Source organism: Salvelinus fontinalis, chromosome 6 (genome assembly GCF_029448725.1).
Source record: "Salvelinus fontinalis isolate EN_2023a chromosome 6, ASM2944872v1, whole genome shotgun sequence".
Lineage (NCBI taxonomy): Eukaryota > Metazoa > Chordata > Actinopteri > Salmoniformes > Salmonidae > Salvelinus > Salvelinus fontinalis.
In genome coordinates this window covers 72753646-72775843 of record NC_074670.1, presented here as the reverse complement: position 1 = coordinate 72775843, position 22198 = coordinate 72753646, and the positions used below count along the sequence as shown (strand labels likewise).

Below are 22198 nucleotides of genomic sequence, written 5' to 3'. Positions count from 1 at the left end.
TCAGATAGAGCTGAGAGGGACAGCACTTCTGCAGTGGTCAGTCAGTGTCAGGTAGAGCTGAGAGGGACAGCACTTCTGTAGTGGTCAGTCAGTGTCAGGTAGAGCTGAGAGGGACAGCACTTCTGTAGTGGTCAGTCAGTGTCAGATAGAGCTGAGAGGGACAGCACTTCTGCAGTGGTCAGTCAGTGTCAGGTAGAGCTGAGAGGGACAGCACTTCTGTAGTGGTCAGTCAGTGTCAGGTAGAGCTGAGAGGGACAGCACTTCTGTAGTAGTCAGTCAGTGTCAGATAGAGCTGAGAGGGACAGCACTTCTGTAGTGGTCAGTCAGTGTCAGGTAGAGCTGAGAGGGACAGCACTTCTGTAGTAGTCAGTCAGTGTCAGGTAGAGCTGAGAGGGACAGCACTTCTGTAGTGGTCAGTCAGTGTCAGGTAGAGCTGAGAGGGACAGCACTTCTGTAGTGGTCAGTCAGTGTCAGATACAGCTGAGAGGGACAGCACTTCTGTAGTGGTCAGTCAGTGTCAGGTAGAGCTGAGAGGGACAGCACTTCTGTAGTAGTCAGTCAGTGTCAGGTAGAGCTGAGAGGGACAGCACTTCTGTAGTGGTCAGTCAGTGTCAGATACAGCTGAGAGGGACAGCACTTCTGTAGTGGTCAGTCAGTGTCAGGTAGAGCTGAGAGGGACAGCACTTCTGTAGTGGTCACTCAGTGTCAGGTAGAGCTGAGAGGGACAGCACTTCTGTAGTGGTCAGTCAGTGTCAGGTAGAGCTGAGAGGGACAGCACTTCTGCAGTGGTCAGTCAGTGTCAGGTACAGCTGAGAGGGACAGCACTTCTGCAGTGGTCAGTCAGTGTCAGGTAGAGCTGAGAGGGACAGCACTTCTGCAGTGGTCAGTCAGTGTCAGGTAGAGCTGAGAGGGACAGCACTTCTGTAGTGGTCAGTCAGTGTCAGGTACAGCTGAGAAGGACAGCACTTCTGCAGTGGTCAGTCAGTGTCAGGTAGAGCTGAGAGGGACAGCACTTCTGTAGTGGTCAGTCAGTGTGAGGTACAGCTGAGAAGGACAGCACTTCTGCAGTGGTCAGTCAGTGAGCCAAGATGAAGCTAAAGAAAGGAGCTCTTTTAAATTATCTGGACTTTGACAGTGTCTACTGTCTTCTCACCATGCGCAACGCCAAAATACTGTCTGATTACTTCAAACTACTGGATGTCCACAACAGGAACACTCTGAATGGTAGATTGTGGATTTATGTCTAAGTATTCCTGAGTTCATTCATGTTCTTAGATTTGTGTGGGTAATGTGGCAAGAGTAACATGACAGAAAAACATTGGTAAAACATTAAAATGTGTGTCTATGTATTCATAGACATCCAGGTAATTAGTGTCCTCATAATGTGTATGGGTGTAACCTGACAAAAAAAATCAGTTGGTTATTACATTTTTTTCCCCACAAACTTTATTAAAGCAGCAAACAGGAGACTAAGTGGCCATTTCTCTTCTTCTTGCAGACATCCAGTTCTATCACTTCATGCACCATGTGACTGATCTGAAGAAGAAGGAGATCATGATGACCTTTGACATGCTAGACTGGAACGCCAACGGAGAGATCGGCTTCGCACAGTTCTACATGCTGGTCTGCATCCTGCTCTGCAACGAGGTAGTATTCCTCTCTCTCTCTCCCTCTCTGTGTGTGTGGGTTGTGTGTATATTTGTCTTGTCTTCCAGCATTGAACTATATTATGTCATAAAGGTTACTACAGAACCATGTGGTCAGGAGAATAGAGCGTGTGTGTCAGAACCGTGCTCTCAAACTGAAGGTCATTAAAGTCCATTGTCTGTTGATCTTGTTAATCATGGGGAAACAACTTCTCATATCTGGCAAGGAGATGAAAGCCCCTTTATCACAACCTGCTTCCCAATTCCCCTTTCATATCTCATTAAACAATTACAGTCACGTTTACAGATATAACAAAAGGCTTTTTACGGCCATGATTCAATGTTGACCAGAAAACAGAGGATTCATAGAAATGTTTTATTATTAAATGTTTTTGATTTAACCCTTAATTAATCAGGTCAGTTGACTGAGAACACGTTCTCATTTACAGCAACGACCTGAGGAATAGTTATAGGGATGAATGAGACAATTGTAAGCTGGGGATGATAAGGTGGCCATGATGGTATGAGGGCCAGATTGGGAATTTAACCAGGACACCAGGGTTAACACCCCTACTCTTAAAATAAGTACCATGGGATCTTTAGTGACCACATAGAGTCAGGACACCCGTTTAACGTACCATCCGAAATACCTTACAAAAGAAAGACCAATGCCCCCAATCACTGCCCTGGGGCATTGGGATAAAAAAAAAAAATGACCAGACGAAAGAGTACATCCTATACCACTTCCAGCAGCATCTGGTCTCCCATCACGGGACAAACCAGGACCAACCCTGCTTAGCTTCACAGGCCAGCCAGCAGTGGGATGCATAGTGGTGTGCTGCTGGCTTGAATATGTGTGTGTGTGTGTGTGTGTGTGTGTGTGTGTGTGTGTGTGTGTGTGTGTGTGTGTGTGTGTGTGTGTGTGTGTGTGTGTGTGTGTGTGTGTGTGTGTGTGTGTGTGTGTGTGTGTGTGTGTGTGTGTGTGTGTGACCTCTTCCAGTACCACGTGGAGAAGAACTTTATCTTCCGTCACTCCAGGCTGGTGTTTGAGTTGCTGGACATGGACGGAGGTCACACCATCAGCCCCGCCGAGTTCCAGGCCTCTGGCTTCCTGTTCAACCTCAAGGGACACGCCATCGATAAGATTTTCTACGAGTTCGACGTCTCCGGAGACAAGGTTCACTGACTCTCTCTCTGGGTTTGAAATAGCAGCCTATTCACTATACTGTATAGTGCACTACCTTTGACAAGGGTAAGATCTTCTAGTTGGATGTCTCTAGTTAGAGACGTGCTACTCTAAGCCGTGACACGTCCTGAGCTGTCCAGAGACAGCGATGTCTCCACTACCCAGCTTTAGGTTGCCCTCTATGTGTTTATCTACAAAGCATACTATACACCTCTGTGTCTCCCTCAGGACCTGAACTACAAGGAGTTTAAGATGTTCACTATGGCCTGTATCGACATGCAGGAGGACACCAAGAAGATGCGCAAGTAAGGATTTAGTCTGATAAGTTTTTGTTATTTTATCATTATTGCTTGTAACATATTTCTAAGCATTTTTACTTTTCTTAATTCGTAATTAATTTACTTTCACTGCTTGGATTTAATACTTTTTTTGAAGAATGTATTAATATGTTTTAAATAAAGTTGGATGTGTTTTGATCCCAGGTTACAGGTGAGGAGAACCAACACCCCCAGACAGGAGAGAGGTGCGACCAATGCAGGGGTAACACACACACCTCCCGACTCACAAAGTGGATGCAGCAGCCACACAGACTGAGAGATATGGAGAGAGGAAGAGAGGGAGAGAGGGAGAGAGGGGAAGAGGGAGAGAGGGGGAGAGGGAGAGAGGGGGAGAGGGAGAGAGGGAGAAAGAGGAGAATAGAGGAGGAGTGAAGTTGTTTACAAGGCTGAGAAAAAATAAAGCTGTATGTTTCGGAAGTGTTTCTTGTCTATACCTGGCAGAGGTGTTTGTGGAGTGCGTGTGTGTCAAAGTTCATGCAGGTAAGTGTGTGAATATGTGTGTGTGTCTGACAAAACGCAACACCTATAGCAACATGAGCCATCGAAACTGGTTATCCACCTCTGCCAAAGGAACTACCAGGTTACAGTACTATACTGAATCTACTCCTATACCTCAAAACATTTCCCTTTAGACTCTAGGACTCTTGTTGAGTGATCCTCTGAGGTTTATTGCTACCACAAGTCTCTTACAGGGCTCCTATAACTCCTCTGTACCTCTGACTCTGAGTGGCCTGAGGGAAGTCCTCGTGTTTCTCTGTACCTCCGACTCTGTGTGACCTGAGGGAAGTCCTGATGTTTCTGGTTGACTCCGAGCAGACAGAAACACCCTCACTTCTCAGAAACCCCAGTCTCACTAACCTTTCACTCCGATACCACTCTTGTTCATGTGCAGACTCTCTGACCACTCATACCCACCCACTTGTTCAGAGGGAAGTGTACTGCATGACACAGATGTCCATGACATCCTCCACACTTCCATCAGACAGAGAAATCGGCAACAACGATGATGTCATGCAGATATCTATCGTTGCCTATTGGAGAATCACCAGTTGCTCTAGCACCACAATGCACCATAACCACCATCAGTATAATGTCACGCAGAATCCCAGTTTCAAGGGTTTTCTCTGTCTTTCACACCTCCCTCCATCCATACTCAGTTTAAATGCAATGGCCCGTTCATGACCCTTGCCCCCTATGGTTCAGCCACAGTTCATCCCATTGACTTCCCTACCAACTGTGTGAACTGTACCTCTGAGCCAACAAAGCCTCCTTCACTTAACAAGCTCATTACAGAGGAACACTGGCTCATTATCTGATTTTAGTAACTGTTTCTGGTTCTTGAGGCACAGGGAGGACAAATGAGACCCACGGCTTTGTCACTGTGTCATAGGCATACCTGTGTGTGTGTGTGTGTGTGTGTGTGTGTGTGTGTGTGTGTGTGTGTGTGTGTGTGTGTGTGTGTGTGTGTGTGTGTGTGTGTGTGTGTGTGTGTGTGTGTGTGTGTGTGTGTGTGTGTGTGTGTCTGTCCTCTCTCTGTGTCTTTGCGTGCGGCAGTGTTGGGAGGTCTAAGCTGGTGCTCCTTCCTCTCTGGAGTCAGGTGTTTCAGGTTTGACCACCTGCACAGCTGTAACACACAGTTCAGGGCCAGCTGGATTATTATGACCTACTCTGCCTTCAGCAGGCTCCTGTGGTCAGGAAGTAACTGTTAAAAAGCAGAAGAGACCCAAACAACTTCCACTATTCCTACTTCCCCTTATGGGCTAATTCAACTACACACGTGTGTTCGTGTGTGTCTGTGTGTGTGTGTGTGTGTGTGTGTGTGTGTGTGCGTTCGTATGTGTGTTTGTGTGTGTGTGTGTGTGTGTTTGTGTTTGTGTGTGTGTGTGTATTTTATGTGAACGTGGCTCCAGATCTTACGATAGAAAGGTGCTGTCATACAATCCAAAGATGGTGGATAAATTAAGATATCCCATAAAGGCTGTTTACCACTGAAGAAAACTGTCACAGTTCCTGTCCGCTTAAGGGGTGGTTCTCCCATCGGCACCAATGCGTTAGCAGCTGGGTTTGGTCTACTTAGTTCGTTGACTATATATGTTCCAGATAAAAGGAACCAATGAAATGTCTTGCTTTTTCTTCCATTTCTAACAGAAGACACGAGATGGAGCACCTGCAATGTTTACATTTTACCACTAGATGGTGGCAGTAGCTTAGGGACGTTTGAGTAAATATCTTGCTTCTTTCAACTTTACAGTCTCTGAGTATGTGATGGTATCAAACTTTATTCGGGTATGAGACATTTCAGTGTCCTTATTTAGACCTGGCTTGATGTATGCTTCTTAGTAAGCATGTTCAAATAAGGCTTGTGTTGTTCCTTTGTCTTGTGAGGTATGGACATGAAGTTATGTGGAGTTGAAAAGCAGTTTTTGTGTGTGGTCATGTGGTCCTTCTGAGAGGTTGAAGCTCATGGTCATTAAATTAGTTCTGTACTTCAGTGGCCATATTGTGAAGCAGGGTTCTGTATTCCAGAAGTGGTTGGGTACATTTACATTTTACACTTAAGTAATTTACTAGACGCTCTTATCCAGAGAGGCTTACAGTTAGTTAGTGCATTCATCTTATGATAGCTAGGTGGGACAACGGGCGTGAGAAGGGGTGGCGTGCGTGAGGAGGGGGTGTGAGGGGTGGGGGTGCTGGGGGATTATTTAAGATACCCTTTGAAAAGGTACGGTTTCAGATGTTTTCAGAAGATGGGCAGGGACTCTGCTGTTCCAGCTTCAGGGGGAAGCTTGTTCCACCATTGGGGAGGAAGGACAGACAAGAGCTTGGACTGGGCTGAGCGGGAGCTGCTCTCCCGTAGGGGTGGGAGGGCCAAGATTCCAGAGTTGGCAGAGTGGAGTGCTCTGGTTGGGGTGTAGGGTTTGAGCCTGAAGGTAGGGAGGGGCAGTTCCTCTTGCTGTTCCGTAGGCAAGTAACATGGTCTTGTAGTGGATGTGAGCTTCAACTGGAAGCCAGTGGAGTGTGCGGAGGAACTGGGTGACATGGGAGAATTCTGGATAAGTTGCAGTGGTTTCATGGCACAATCGGGGAGCCCAGCCAACAGAGAGTTGTGGTAGTCCAGACAGGAGATGACCCTGGTTTAGGACAGGGTCATACTCTACGGATGTTGTATGTTGTAGAGCATGAACCTGCAGGAGCGAGTCACTGCTCTAATGTTTGCAGAGAACAGGGTGTTGTCCAGGGTCACGCCAAGGTTCTTTGCACTCTGGGAGGGGGACACCATGGAGTTGTCAACTGTGACGGATAGGTCTTGTAGTGGGTAGGCCTTCCCCAGGAGGAAGAGCAGCTCTGTCTTGTTGAGCTTAAAGTGGTGGGCTGACAACCAAGCTGAGATATCTGCCAGGCACTCAAAGATGCATGTCGCCACCTGGGTGTCAGAAGGGGGTGAAGGAGAAAAGTAGTTGAGTGTCATCCGCATAGCAATGATAGGGGAGACCATGTGAGAAGATAATGGGCCGAGTGACTTGGTGTATAGAGAGAAGAGGAGAGGGCCTTGAACAGAGCCTTGAGGGTCACCAGTAGTGTGAGTACGTGGTGCAGACACATATCCTATCCAAGTCACCTGGTAGGAGTGGCCTGCCAGGTAGGATGCAATCCAAGAGTGTGCAGAGCCTGAAACACCCAGCCCTGAGAGGGTGGAGAGGAGGGTGTCATGGTTAATGGATTCAAAAGCAGCGGACAGATCTTTGAGGACGAGAACAGAGGAGAGAGAGTTGGCTTTGGCAGTGTGGAGAGCCTCCGTGCCACAGAGAAGAGCAGTCTCAGTTGAGTGACCCGTCTTGAAGACTGAATGGTTAGGATCAAGAAGATGATTCTAAGAGAGATAGAGAGAGAGTTGGTCAGAGACAGCACAAAATAAAAGAAGGAAGGGGCATTGGTCTGTAGTTTTTGATGTCAGAGTGGCCGATGTGTTGTTTTTTTGAGAAGTGGAGTGACTCTAGCCATTTTGATGTCAGAAGGGACACAGCCAGTGGTCAGGGATGATTTGATGAGGGAAGTGAGGAATGAAAGAAGTTCTCCACAGCTGGAGGAGGGGATGGGGTCAAGCGAACAGGTTTTTGGGCAGCCGGACCTCACTAGTAGCAGGATTTTCAAAAAGAGGTCAAGGTGTAGGGTAGTTCTGTGTGAGTGAGACCAGTGGACTCATTAGGCTGAGTGAATTAGGTGTGGATGTCATCAACCTTCTTTTCAAAGTGGTTGACAAAGTACCCCGCAGAGAGCGAGGAGGAAGGGGGAGGAGGGGAGGGGAGAGGGTAGAGGATTAAGTAGGGAGGAGAAGGTGGAAAAGAGTTTCATAGGGTTAGAGGCAGAAACATAACATTTAGAGGGATAGAAAGTGGCTTTAGCAGCAGGTACAGAGGAAGATAATTTAGAGAGAAGGGGATGAAAGGATGATAGGTCCTCCAGAAGTTTAGTTTTCCTCTATTTTGGCTCAGCTACCCACAGCCTTGTTCTCTTAGCTCGCAATGAGTCACTGAGCCACGGAGCAGGAGAAGAGGACCGAGCCGGGCGGGAGGTAAGGGGACAGGGCAAGTCATAGGAAAGGGAGGAGAGTTAGAAGAAAGGAGGGAGGATTTAGCAGAACGGAGCGATGATAGGAAAGAAGAGGAGAGAGTAGTGGGAGCGAAAGAGCTAAGATTGTGATGACCGTCTGGGTAGGGGCTGAGTGGCTAGGGTTGGAAGAGAGGGAGACAGAAAGGAAACAAAGTAGTGATCAGAGACCTGGAGGGGGGTTGAATTTGTTCTTAACTGATAATCATTTATTAAGAATTTAATAAGAATTTGTTCTTAACTGACATATCTAGTTAAATAAAGGTAAAATAAAAATGAAAAAAAATAACACAAAGATGTAACACAAAACTGTGTCCCAAATGGCACCCTATTCCTTATATAGTGTACTACACTATGAAGATAGCCCGGTTAGCCAATGTGCGGGAGCACTGATTGGTCTGCCCAATTGGGGTAGTATGTACATGAATGTATAGTTAAAGTGACTATACATATATGATAAACTGAGAGTAGCAGCAGCGTAAAAGAGGGGTTGGGGGGCGGCACACAATGCAAATAGTCCAGGTAGCCATTTGATTACCTGTTCAGGAGTCTTATGGGTTGGGGGTAAAAACTGTTGAGAAGCCTTTTTGTCCTACACTTGGCACTCCGGTACCGCTTGCCATGCGGTAGTAGAGAGAACAGTCTGTGGATGGGGTCTTTGTCAATTTTTAGTTGAGTCTGACACCGCCTGGTGTTGAGGTCCTGGACGGCATGCAGCTTAGCCCCAGTGATGTACTGGGCCGTACACGCTACCCTCTGTAGTGCCTTGCGGTCAGAGGCCGAGCAGTTGCCGTACCAGGCAGTGATGCAACCAGTCAGGATGCTCTCGATGTTGCAGCTGTAGAACCTTTTGAGGATCTCAGGACCCATGCCAAATCCTTTTAGTTTCCTGAGGGGGAATAGGCTTTGTCGTGCCATCTTCACAACTGTCTTGGTGTGTTTAGACCATTCTAGTTTGTTGTTGATGTGGACACCAAGGAACTTGAAGCTCTCAACCTGCTCCACTACAGTCCCGTCGATGAGAATGGGGGTGTGCTCGGTCCTCTTTTTCCTGTAGTCCACAATCATCTCCTTTGTCTTGATCACGTTGAGGGAGGGGTTGTTATTCTGACACCACCCAGCCAGGTCTCTGACCTCCTCCCTATAAGCTATCTCGTCGTTGTCGGTGATCAGGCCTACCACTGTTGTGTCATTTGCAAACTTCATGATGGTGTTGGAGTCGTGCCTGGCCATGCAGTCGTGGGTGAACAGGGAATACAGGAGGGGACTGAGCACGCACGCCTGGGGAGTTCCAGTGTTGAGGATCAGCATGGCAGATGTGTTGCTACCTACCCTGTTGTGCACCTATCGTGCATTATTTTTGATTAAGTCCCATTATCATGCACTACTTTTGACCAGGGCCCATTATCGTGCATTACTTTCGACTATGACACATTAGGCTCTGTTCAAAAGCAATACACTATATACCATAGTCAAAAGTAGTGCATTATATACCCTAGTCAAAGGTAGTGCCCGATAATGGGCCCTGGTCAAAAGTAATGTATGATAACGGGCCATGGTCAAAAGTAGTGCAAATTAATGGACCCTGGTCAACAGTAGTGCACGATAACGGGCACTGGTCAAAAGTAGTGCACGCTAATGGGCCCTGGTCAAAAGTAGTGCACGATAATGGACCCTGGTCAAAAGTAATGTATGATAACGGGCCATGGTCAAAAGTAGTGCAAATTAATGGACCCTGGTCAACAGTAGTGCACGATAACGGGCACTGGTCAAAGTAGTGCACGCTAATGGGCCCTGGTCAAAAGTAGTGCACGATAATGGACCCTGGTCAAAAGTAGTGCACAATAATGGACCCTGGTCAAAAGTAGTGCACTCTAAAGGGAATGGAGTGCCATATGGAATATAGTGTGATAAGTTCAAACCTCCTTTCTATGAAGAAAGGTTGAGTCATATGAAGTCTCTTAAGAAGCCGTTCCATTCCCAAAGTGTATGTTACACATGCCTTCACCTGCCTGAATACCTCAGAGAGGCTTTTTTCAAAATGGAAGCCGTGCCTCTATTCATCTACGCTGTCAAGAGTGTGCCACAGTGTATGTCCAAGGCCCTAAATCACGCTATGTACTGGAGAAGATCATTACAGCTTTAGTGAGTGTTTGTACGTGCATTATATTTCATCACTCTCCCGATTGATTTCTTCTTCTGTGTGTGTGTGTGTGTGTGTGTGTATGGGTGTGTGTGTGTGTGTGTGTGTGATTGTGTATGGGTGTGTGTGTGTATGGGTGTGTGTGTGTGTGTGATTGTGTATGGGTGTGTGTGCGTGTGTGTGTGTTACTGTGACCCACTGTCTCTCCATTTTCATCCCATCTCTATTCATTCAACCCTGTCTTCTTATCATTTAGATGACAAGTGTGATTGGATGTCTGCTGAAATGACACCAGAAGGTCATAGTGCGTGTATAGAGGATGCATGTAGGGCACATCGCCATTGGAGTGAGACATTGATAATAACATCTTTTCTGAAGGGTCAGGCAGGGTAAATGATGATGGATATGACATCTACAATAATAGTAATAATAATTTATTCTACTTCTGTAGGGCTTTTCTTTACAGGAAGAATCTCAAAGCGCTTGAAAAAGGAAAACAAATAATTATCAAATAGACCAGCTACATCATGGAGTCTGGACTATGATTTTCCGCCAGAGTTGACATTTTGTTTGACTTTCAAGCCAACAGAGGAGTGAGAAAGTTTGTGGAGCATCTCAGAGTTTCTCTAAGTTCACTAAGTTCCAGAATCCTGGAGTTTTGTCCTGTTGTGATTGACAGGTAGAGTCATTAGCTACGCCAACATCCCCTGATATCACATTGTTTATCGTCCCTCTACAGGGTGACAGAGGCTAGTGTCGCATTGTTTATCGTGCCTCTACAGAGGAGCTAATGGGCAGCCTGCTGGAGAGGAGGACGTACCATTATATCACATCCTCACAGACAGAAACACCCAGCACCAGAAAGTTAACTTACCTGTACGGGAAACTTATACACAGTGTTTAGACTGGTTTCATCACAAATGGCACCCTATTCCAAACATAGTGCAACAGATTTGACCAGTCCTGCAGAGCCACAGTATCTTTAGGTTTTTGTTAATCTCTAACAAACTTGATTTAAATAATATGCTACGAATTTGCCACAAAGCACACACAAAGTTTGTGATTTTTGGCACAGATGATAATGCTTCAACAAAACGAACAGATTTACTTAATAGACGCGTGAAAGATAATGATGGTTGTGACGTGAGGGATTGATTGGAAGCATTCAGGTGTGCGTTCAGGTGTGCCAGGCAGTGAGTCTGACATTGATTGGCTCTATTGTATATTCAGCTGGCATCGGAAAAATTATTATAAATCCTTTCTGACTAAACAATCACATCACAGCAGCCTTGAGGGGGGAGAGCGAGCGAGAGAGGGGGAGAGAGGGGGAGAGAGAGAGAGAGAGAGAGAGAGAGAGAGAGAGAGAGAGAGAGAGAGAGAGAGAGAGAGAGAGAGAGAGAGAGAGAGAGAGAGAGAGAGAGAGAGAGAGAAAGAAGTAATCACCTTGGCCACCTAATCATCCCTTGCTTCCAATTAAAACTCTCTCCTCATTAAAACTCTGTCCTCTCCTCTGCTTCTCTTCCCCAGACCGGCCATTGTGTCAAATACTTAAATAGCAGTCAAGGTTTTGATTGTCTATACTGAAGACTCAGGCTGCATCCAAAATAGCACCCTATTCCCTATATAGTGCAACGACTTTTGACCAGAGCCCTATATAGTGTACCATTTCTGACTCAGTTCAATTCCTAAGCTCCATCCTCCATGTCAGTATATGGAAGGCATTAATGTATGCGTCTTATGCCGTGGTACCTCCAGTTGTGTATGATGCATTCTGCTTCCTATGGTCCGTGTGAGTGCATGGAGAACTGGTAAACCAGCAACCGGAAAAGTGTCTGTGTAACAGTTTTGCTTCCGTCCCTCTCCTCGCCCCTACCTGGGCTCGAACCAGGGACCCTCTGCACACATCGACAACTGCCTCCCACGAAGCATCGTTACCCATCACTCCACAAAAGCAGCGGGCCTTGCAGAGCAAGGGAAACAACTACTTCAAGGTCCCAGAGCGAGTGATGTCACCGATTGAAACGCTATTAGCGCGCGCCCCGCTAACTAGCTAGACATTTCACACCTGTACAGATGTCCAGTATTTTACATCTATACAGTATATGGAGCATTTCCACAGGAGAATGGTTGGATTTGAACACGGGAGTTAAGGTACAGACCATTCTTCCTGAGTTAGTGTAGACGGAGGAGTAAAAAGGGTATCCCATTACAAACATACACACAGCTAGCGTGTCCAACCGGTCTGTGGCTGTAGAGATGACAAGGAACTGGCCAGTGAACAAAGTGCTGTTACACACACATGCTCTGTCAGAGTGTTTCATGGGGTCTGCACAGCTGTGTGTGTGTGTGGGTGTGTGTTTTATGAATCACCCTCCCTGCCTCTCTGTCTTCACAACAGACATCTTCTCCCCTTTTTATAGTATTTATTTTATTTAACCCTTATTTTACCAGGTAAGTTGACTGAGAACACCTTCTCATTTACAGAAACGACCTGGGGAATAGTTACAGGGGAGATGAGGGGGATGATTAGGTGACCGTGATGGTATGAGGGCCAGATTGGGAATTTAACCATGACAAACCTGTAAATTCTGAACAGGCAACGTCACTGTGAATTCTAAACAGACAATGTCACTGTGAATTCTAAACAGGCAAGGTCACTGTAAATTCTAAACAGACAAGGTCACTGTAAATTCTAAACAGGCAAGGTCACTGTAAATTCTAAACAGGCAAGGTCACAGTAAATTCTAAACAGACAAGGTCACTGTAAATTCTAAACAGGCAAGGTCACTGTAAATTCTAAGCAGGAATTTCACTGTAAATTCTAATCACTCTGCAACCAAACTCCCTCTGGGGTTAAGATGACACTACACATCCTCTCTCAGGGGTGATTCAGGAGTCATTTTATCCCTACCTGGGGACAGCCTCACCTTTTTACACCTGGCACATACAGTTACTCTCTCTCGCCGCTGCTCTCTCCCTCATACACATGTACACACACACATCATCTAGCCCACATATTAGGTGGTTTGAGTCGACCCAATCAGACGTGTTGATTGATGTGTGGACAGTAGAGGATTCCAAAACCATCGAGTCTCTCCCTCCACTCTCAGTGTTTGTGTGTATGTGTATATGTGTCTAAACCAACCTCTGGACTGTCAACTAATCTCCCGCTCTGTATATAATGGGGCCAATACGTGACATGGGGTAAACATTTTAAATGGTTTGAAAGTTAAATAAAAATGATTTTCATGCAGCTCCACATTAAAGTGATTATGGACATTGACCCATAACTCCGCCTATACATCAACATAGGATTATATATATTTTAAGCAGATGTCATGCAGACATTGGCAAGACAAATTCAAGGACTTTCATGAAATTTTTCAAGCACTTCATTGTAATTGTCATGGTCCTCAATGTTATACAATTGTGTAATGTACATAATTGTTTAGGGCCTAGACCCCCAAAAAGGCATGCAAAAAGTGTCATCAAAGATGAATGAATATTTTTTTATGCCTTGCCAATGCATTGATTTTCAAATTATTATTAATCAAATCAAATGTAGTTACGTCAGCTGATATCTCAAAGTGCTGTACAGAAACCCAGCCTACTACATTCTAAAATATGTGAGAATAATGTGGATATTGCCTGACTTAAGAGATTGGGTGCATGCATGGGGATGTTTCTGTAGCCTATGTAGCTGACGCAGGCACAATGTCACGATCACTATCTTCAAAGTCCCTGTGATAGATGAGCCAAGGCGCAGCGTCCATGTAATTACACATCTCTTTTAATCGTAGTGAAACCTTCACAAAAAGAGCAGGTAAACAGAAACAAACGTGACGCAACCGTGGTGCACACAAACACACACAAAAAAAGGAATAATTAACCACAACATTAGGTGGGGAAAAGGCTGCCTAAGTATGATTCCCAATCAGAGACAACGATAGACAGCTGCCTCTGATTGGGAACCACACTCGGCCAAAAACAAAGAAATAGAAAACATAGAATGCCCACCCCACATCACACCCTGACCGAACCAAATAGAGAAATAAAACGGCTCTCTAAGGTCAGGGCGTGACACTACATAATTTAACCATGAAAAGTGGTAGCATTGATCTCACCATTTGAATCTCAGCATCGCTGTTTTTATAATGAGAAAGTGACCAAAAACCAGGTTCCTTTTTTAATGGAAGGATTTGTATGGAAAGCCAAGTTGAAGCCAGCATTAGATGTTGTCATCCCATAATAACGTGGTTTTACCACAACCGAGTAGTGCAACAGGCTTCAAATGAAGCGGCGGGAAACAACACACGTGGCTGCTGGGATATTAGATCCAGTGTGGATCCTGGCACAACTGTCTGCGCCAGCGGAATCAACGAGACACCAAAATATTCTGGACATTTTCTCATCAACCCTTTTTTTCCAGCACTTGGGCTGTTGTTGCATTGCATGGGCTTTCACAATAGCTGTCCTCGACTGTTATTCAGGAAATTCCTTCCTGGATCAGATGATGATGTCTGAAAATATCCCTGCGTAACTTATCAGCTGGACACCAAATGCGCATCCAACAAATCTTATGAAGAATCACGTTAACCAGGCTTTTTACTGGGTCAAGTTCAATGTCAAATTCAATTCAAATGTATTTATAAAGCCCTTCTTACATCAGCTGATATCTCAAAGTGCTGTACAGAAATGAAATGTCTAATTTAAGTGATTAATACCTAATATATGATGTAACGACAACAAAAACGACAGAAAATGTATGTTTTATGTCACATGATTTTTGACCAATCTGTCAAGACCCCAACTATGATAAAGGGTTAAAACTTGTGAATTGTATTGAATATAGCTGATCCCCCTTATATTTACATTACATTTACATTTAAGTCATTTAGCAGACGCTCTTATCCAGAGCGACTTACAAATTGGTGCATTCACCTTATGACATCCAGTGGAACAGCCACTTTACAATAGTGCATCTAAATCTTTTAAGGGGGGGGGGGGGGGGCAGAAGGATTGCTTTATCCTATCCTAGGTATTCCTTGAAGAGGTGGGGTTTCAGGTGTCTCCGGAAGGTGGTGATTGACTCCGCTGTCCTGGCGTCGTGAGGGAGTTTGTTCCACCATTGGGGTGCCAGAGCAGCGAACAGTTTTGACTGGGCTGAGCGGGAACTGTACTTCCTCAGTGGTAGGGAGGCGAGCAGGCCAGAGGTGGATGAACGCAGTGCCCTTGTTTGGGTGTAGGGCCTGATCAGAGCCTGAAGGTACTGAGGTGCCGTTCCCCTCACAGCTCCGTAGGCAAGCACCATGGTCTTGTAGCGGATGCGAGCTTCAACTGGAAGCCAGTGGAGAGAGCGGAGGAGCGGGGTGACGTGAGAGAACTTGGGAAGGTTGAACACCAGACGGGCTGCGGCGTTCTGGATGAGTTGTAGGGGTTTAATGGCACAGGCAGGGAGCCCAGCCAACAGCGAGTTGCAGTAATCCAGACGGGAGATGACAAGTGCCTGGATTAGGACCTGCGCCGCTTCCTGTGTGAGGCAGGGTCGTACTCTGCGGATGTTGTAGAGCATGAACCTATAGGAACGGGCCACCGCCTTGATGTTAGTTGAGAACGACAGGGTGTTGTCCAGGATCACGCCAATGTTCTTAGCGCTCTGGGAGGAGGACACAATGGAGTTGTCAACCGTGATGGCGAGATCATGGAACGGGCAGTCCTTCCCCCGGAGGAAGAGCAGCTCCGTCTTGCCGAGGTTCAGCTTGAGGTGGTGATCCGTCATCCACACTGATATGTCTGCCAGACATACAGAGATGCGATTCGCCACCTGGTCATCAGAAGGGGTAAAGAAGAAGATTATTTGTGTGTCGTCTGCATAGCAATGATAGGAGAGACCATGTGAGGTTATGACAGAGCCAAGTGACTTGGTGTATAGCGAGAATAGGAGAGGGCCTAGAACAGAGCCCTGGGGGACACCAGTGGTGAGAGCGCGTGGTGATGAGACAGATTCTCGCCACGCCACCTGGTAGGAGCGACCTGTCAGGTAGGACGCAATCCAAGCGTGGGCCGCGCCGGAGATGCCCAACTCGGAGAGGGTGGAGAGGAGGATCTGATGGTTCACAGTATCGAAGGCAGCCGATAGGTCTAGAAGGATGAGAGCAGAGGAGAGAGAGTTAGCTTTAGCAGTGCGGAGCGCCTCCGTGATACAGAGAAGAGCAGTCTCAGTTGAGTGACTAGTCTTGAAACCTGACTGATTTGGATCAAGAAGGTCATTCTGAGAGAGATAGCAGGAGAGCTGGCCAAGGACGGCACGTTCAAGAGTTTTGGAGAGAAAAGAAAGAAGGGATACTGGTCTGTAGTTGTTGACATCGGAGGGATCGAGTGTAGGTTTTTTCAGAAGGGGTGCAACTCTCGCTCTCTTGAAGACGGAAGGGACGTAGCCAGCGGTCAAGGATGAGTTGATGAGCGAGGTAAGGTAAGGGAGAAGGTCTCCGGAAATGGTCTGGAGAAGAGAGGAGGGGATAGGGTCAAGCGGGCAGGTTGTTGGGCGGCCGGCCGTCACAAGACGCGAGATTTCATCTGGAGAGAGAGGGGAGAAAGAGGTCAGAGCACAGGGTAGGGCAGTGTGAGCAGAACCAGCGGTGTCGTTTGACTTAGCAAACGAGGATCGGATGTCGTCGACCTTCTTTTCGAAATGGTTGACGAAGTCGTCTGCAGAGAGGGAGGAGGGGGGGGGGGGGGGAGGAGGATTCAGGAGGGAGGAGAAGGTGGCAAAGAGCTTCCTAGGGTTAGAGGCAGATGCTTGGAATTTAGAGTGGTAGAAAGTGGCTTTAGCAGCAGAGACAGAAGAGGAAAATGTAGAGAGGAGGGAGTAAAAGGATGCCAGGTCCGCAGGGAGGCGAGTTTTCCTCCATTTCCGCTCGGCTGCCCGGAGCCCTGTTCTGTGAGCTCGCAATGAGTCGTCGAGCCACGGAGCGGGAGGGGAGGACCGAGCCCGCCTGGAGGATAGGGGACATAGAGAGTCAAAGGATGCAGAAAGGGAGGAGAGGAGGGTTGAGGAGGCAGAATCAGGAGATAGGTTGGAGAAGGTTTGGGCAGAGGGAAGAGATGATAGGATGGAAGAGGAGAGAGTAGCGGGGGAGAGAGAGCGAAGGTTGGGACGGCGCGATACCATCCGAGTAGGGGCAGTGTGGGAAGTGTTGGATGAGAGCGAGAGGGAAAAGGATACAAGGTAGTGGTCGGAGACTTGGAGGGGAGTTGCAATGAGGTTAGTGGAAGAACAGCATCTAGTAAAGATGAGGTCAAGCGTATTGCCTGCCTTGTGAGTAGGGGGGGAAGGTGAGAGGGTGAGGTCAAAAGAGGAGAGGAGTGGAAAGAAGGAGGCAGAGAGGAATGAGTCAAAGGTAGACGTGGGGAGGTTAAAGTCACCCAGAACTGTGAGAGGTGAGCCGTCCTCAGGAAAGGAGCTTATCAAGGCATCAAGCTCATTGATGAACTCTCCGAGGGAACCTGGAGGGCGATAAATGATAAGGATGTTAAGCTTGAAAGGGCTGGTAACTGTGACAGCATGGAATTCAAAGGAGGCGATAGACAGATGGGTAAGGGGAGAAAGAGAGAATGACCACTTGGGAGAGATGAGGATCCCGGTGCCACCACCCCGCTGACCAGAAGCTCTCGGGGTGTGCGAGAACACGTGGGCAGACGAAGAGAGAGCAGTAGGAGTAGCAGTGTTATCTGTGGTGAGCCATGTTTCCGTCAGTGCCAAGAAGTCGAGGGACTGGAGGGACGCATAGGCTGAGATGAGCTCTGCCTTGTTGGCCGCAGATCGGCAGTTCCAGAGGCTACCGGAGACCTGGAACTCGACGTGGGTCGTGCGGGCTGGGACCACCAGGTTAGGGTGGCCGCGGCCACGCGGTGTGAAGCGTTTGTATGGTCTGTGCAGAGAGGAGAGAACAGGGATAGACAGACACATAGTTGACAGGCTACAGAAGAGGCTACGCTAATGCAAAGGAGATTAGAATGACAAGTGGACTACACGTCTCGAATGTTCAGAAAGTTAAGCTTACGTTGCAAAAAAAAATAAAATAAAAGATCTTATTGACTAAAATGATATAGTACTGCTGGCTGGTGAAGCAGGCTGGCTAGCAGTGGCTGCGTTGTTGAGAGTGAAGCTGGCTAGGTAACCTCGACAATTTCTCTAGATTTCTCTAAACTACACAATTATCTTGGATACAAGGACAGCAAAGACAACTAGCTTACACTACGCTAATCAAGTCGTTCCGTTGTAATGTAAGTTTCTACAGTGCTGCTATTCGGTAGAAGTTGGCTAGCTAGCAGTGTTAGCTAGCAGTGTTGGCTAGGTAGGAGGACGGCAGCGCGGCAGGCGAAAATAGCTGGCTAGCTAACCGATAATTACTCAAAGCTACACAATTATCTTAGATACAAAGATAGCAAAGACAACTATGTAGCTAGCTAACACTACACTAATCAAGTCGTTCCGTTGTAATGTAATCGTTTCTACAGTGCTGCTAATCGGTGGCTAGCTGGCTAGCTAGCAGGGTTGACTACGTTACGTTACGTTACGTTAGGACGAGAATACCTGGCTAGCGAACCTCAGCGAACCTCGATAACTACACAATTATCTTTGATACAAAGACGGCTATGTAGCCAGCTAAGTAGCTAGCTAAGATCAAACAAATCAAAGATAGCAAAGACAACTGTGTAGCCAGCTAACACTACACTAATCAAGTCGTTCCGTTGTAATGCACTCGTTTCTACAATGCTTCATGTAATGACATTAAAAACATTGGCAGATTATTAGCAATGACTTATCAACAGCTGTAACAAGTTGTTACAGTGAAATCCTCCCTGGTGCCCTAGTTTATAGAAATACTATCCCAGTCTATACTGAAGACAATTTCTCTACTAAAGAAGACAATTTCTCTACTTTCATATAATCTGTCTGGCAATACATAAGTCACATCCCCAGAGGCTTGAGAAACCTGTCTGTAACTCCTCAACTTTTTATACTTTTTTGTAAATCAGGCATTAATGTTGACTGGATTAGTGATTAGTGTGAAGATTAGTGTGAAGGTTCTCCAAGTCAACAACATCTGTGGTCTCCATTTTAAATGGCACAAGTCTTGGGAATACTGATTTTTATAACCAATAACTCCCCTATGGCCCTGGAAGAGATGGACCATTCCACATGTTATAACCATTTGTATTCTCTATATGACCAATAACACCCCTATAACCCTGGGATAGATGGACCATTCCACATGTTATTCTCATTTGTATTTTCTAAATGACCAATAGCACCCCAAAATCCCTGAGAGAGATGGACCATTCCAAAATCTGCTGTTCTGCCCTTAAGGATTAGCCCTAAAATGACATACCCAAATCTAACTGCCTGTAGCGTAGGCCCTGAAGAAAGGATATGCATATTCCTGGTACCATTTGAAAGGAAACAAGTTGAGGTTTATGGAAATGTTAAAGGAATGTAGTAGAATAAAACACAATAGATCTGGTAAAAGATAATACAAATAAAAAATCAACCGTTCTTTTGTATTTTTCTGTACCATCATCTTTGAAATGCAAGAGAAAGGCCATAGTGTATTATTCCAGCCCAGGTGCAATTTAGATTTTGGCCACTGGATGGCAGCAGTGTATGTGCAAAGCTTTCGACTGATCCAATGAACCATTGCATTTCTGTTAAAAATTTAGTATCAAGACTGCCCAAATGTGCCTAATTTGTTTATTAAAATAACTTTTTATGTTCAAAATTGTGCACTCTCTGTAATAGCTACTGTAAATTGGACAGTGCAGTTAGATTAACAAGAATTTAACCTGTTAAAGCTGGGGGCGCTGTTGTCACTATTTATGCTAATCGTGTAATTTTTGAAACGGCTTCCCACAAAATTCTTGATCGTACAATATGCATATTATTATTATTATTGGATAGAAAACAGTCTATAGTTTCTATAGGAGTTGAAATTTTGTCTCTAAGTGGAACAGAACACATTCTACAGCAATTTCCCTGACATGGAGTCAGATTTCAGAAATGTTGGCCCCTGATCTGGAGTCAGTTAAAAGGCCACAGTTATTGCTATGAGTATACGGACACTGCTTACGTCTTCCCCTGGATGCCTTTACGTGATGACGATTTGAATGGGGTCGATTGCGCGTTCACAGGCACTACAAATTAAAAAACCCTGTAGCTAGTCACTCTTTTGGAGCTGCGTCATGCGCCTGGAGGACACCGACCCGCACCTGTTCCAAGCATTAGTGTTGGGAGTAATCTTTCTCCGGTCATGTTAAGACTCGTTATAGGAGTTAAAAACATCATAAGGTAGTTAATTTAAAGCGTTTTATAGCAATTTATATCCGTTTAGTGCGATTTTGGGACATTTATTTCTGAAACGCTGTGAATCGCTGGGCACGCTTCCAGTTCATCCCGAACGCAGTTAGCATTTCCACATGGCAAGAGGACAGCTTTCCACCAAAAGACGATTAGACCCAAGAAAGGATCCTTTGCCCAAGATACTGATGGAAGAACAGCTCAAAGTAGGACATTTTTATTATGATAAATCGTGTTTCTGTCGAAAAATGTTAGTGGCTTAGGACGCCATGTTTTTTGACGTAGCTTCGCTTGGCGCAAACTGTATTGAAAAGTAAGGATAATTTAAAAAATGTAATTCCGCGATTGTATTAAGAATTAAATTGGTTAACCTGTCTAGGTTAAGCTTTCTGCCAATATCAGATATGTCTATGTCCTGGGAAATTTTCTTGTTAGTTACAACCTCATGCTAATCGTTAGCTCAACCGTCCCGTGGAAGGGACACCGATCCGGAAGAAGATTTATTAAGAAGGCAGTTGATCCCCACAACATCTTCTCTCTGGGAGCCGTGGACATAGATTAAGGCAGCCCCCCACCGCTCTGATTCAGAGCGGTTGGGTAAAATGCGAAATACACATTTCGGTTGAATGCATTCAGTTGTGCAACTGACTAGGTATCCTCTTTCCTTATAACACCCCTATAACCCCAGGATAGATGGAACTTTCCACCTGTTATTTCCATTCGTATTCTCTCCCACACATATACAGATAACACGTGCACAGACACACGCATGCATGCACACACACACACGCACACACACACGCACACACACATGCACAAACACACACACACATCTACTCATACTTAACACCTCCAGGTGGATAGGTACAGTAGATGACAGTGCATTATCTTCTCCATCCATATTTCATAAACAGTGCGTCAGAGACATCAAATCAAATCAAGCTTTATTTATACAGCACATTTCAGACGTGGAATGCAACACAATGTGCATCACAGAAAAGAACGAATACAAACAATGAAAATAAAAGCTGAAATATTTACTACACGATAGGGAATAGGGAATTATCAATGGAAATAGTTGGTTTTCAGTTCAATATCTGTTAGGAATGTCAGTCCTGAACTTATGGTGTGGCACGTTCTCATTGGTCCAACCTGAAATAGGATACAGTTTTATTGCAAGGAATTCTAATTGGTCAACCACAGGTTAGGGCTGGGTTATAAACTACATCCTGTCCCTTTGTTCACTGGAGAGAATCACAGGAGAGAGAACTGGGAGAGGATCACTGGAGGGCATCGCTGAGGGCAGGGGAGAATGACCATTTACTTCGAAGCATGATTTGTCCTATTTGAATAAACCTATTTTCCTCCCCCTCATTTGCTTTGGGGTCTGTGTGATTGAAGATTGACATCAACTGCTAAGAAATGCAGCAATTAAATCTAAGAGTACAAAGACATAGAGCTGTTTGGTATCTGTGTTGGCTCTAAGATAATTTACCACTTTAACTTAGGCTGTCTCTGTGCTCCGGTGGGCATGAAAACCAGTTTAGCTGTTTGAAAATCAATTTCTGGGCCTCCCGGGTGACGCAGTGGTCTGGGGCACTGCATCGCAGTGCTAGCTGCGCCACCAGAGTCTCTGGGTTCGCGCCCAGGCTCTGTCGCAGCCGGCTGCGACCGGGAGGTCCGTGGGGCGACACACAATTGGCATAGCGTCGTCCGGGTTAGGGAGGGTTTGGCCGGTAGGGATATCCTTGTCTCATCGCGCCCCAGCGACTCCTGTGGCGGGCCGGGCGCAGTGCGCGCTAGCCAAGGGGGCCAGGTACACAGTGTTTCCTCCGACACATTGGTGCGGCTGGCTTTCGGGTTGGAGGCGCGCTGTGTTAAAGCAGTGCGGCTTGGTTGGGTTGTGCTTCGGAGGACGCA

The 22198-nt window shown here is 46.1% G+C and overlaps 1 protein-coding gene across 1 annotated transcript; it reads left to right on the top strand.

Annotated features, from left to right (window-relative positions):
- Positions 1–969: 969 nt before the first annotated feature.
- On the top strand, positions 970–3458 carry LOC129858421 (EF-hand calcium-binding domain-containing protein 9-like). Its single transcript, XM_055927626.1, has 5 exons — positions 970–1224; positions 1499–1647; positions 2647–2823; positions 3061–3137; positions 3315–3458. The coding sequence occupies exons 1-5, from the start codon at positions 1089–1091 to the stop codon at positions 3424–3426; spliced, it is 651 nt and encodes a 216-aa protein (XP_055783601.1). The 5' UTR covers positions 970–1088; the 3' UTR covers positions 3427–3458.
- Positions 3459–22198: the final 18740 nt, after the last annotated feature.

Coding starts and splice junctions, on each gene's coding strand:
- LOC129858421 (XM_055927626.1), top strand. CDS start 1,089: ATGAAGCTAAAGAAAGGAGCTCTTTTAAATTATCTGGACTTTGACAGT. Junction 2,824..3,060: donor TCGACGTCTCCGGAGACAAG/GTTCACTGACTC, acceptor TGTCTCCCTCAG/GACCTGAACTACAAGGAGTT. Junction 3,138..3,314: donor GACACCAAGAAGATGCGCAA/GTAAGGATTTAG, acceptor TTTTGATCCCAG/GTTACAGGTGAGGAGAACCA.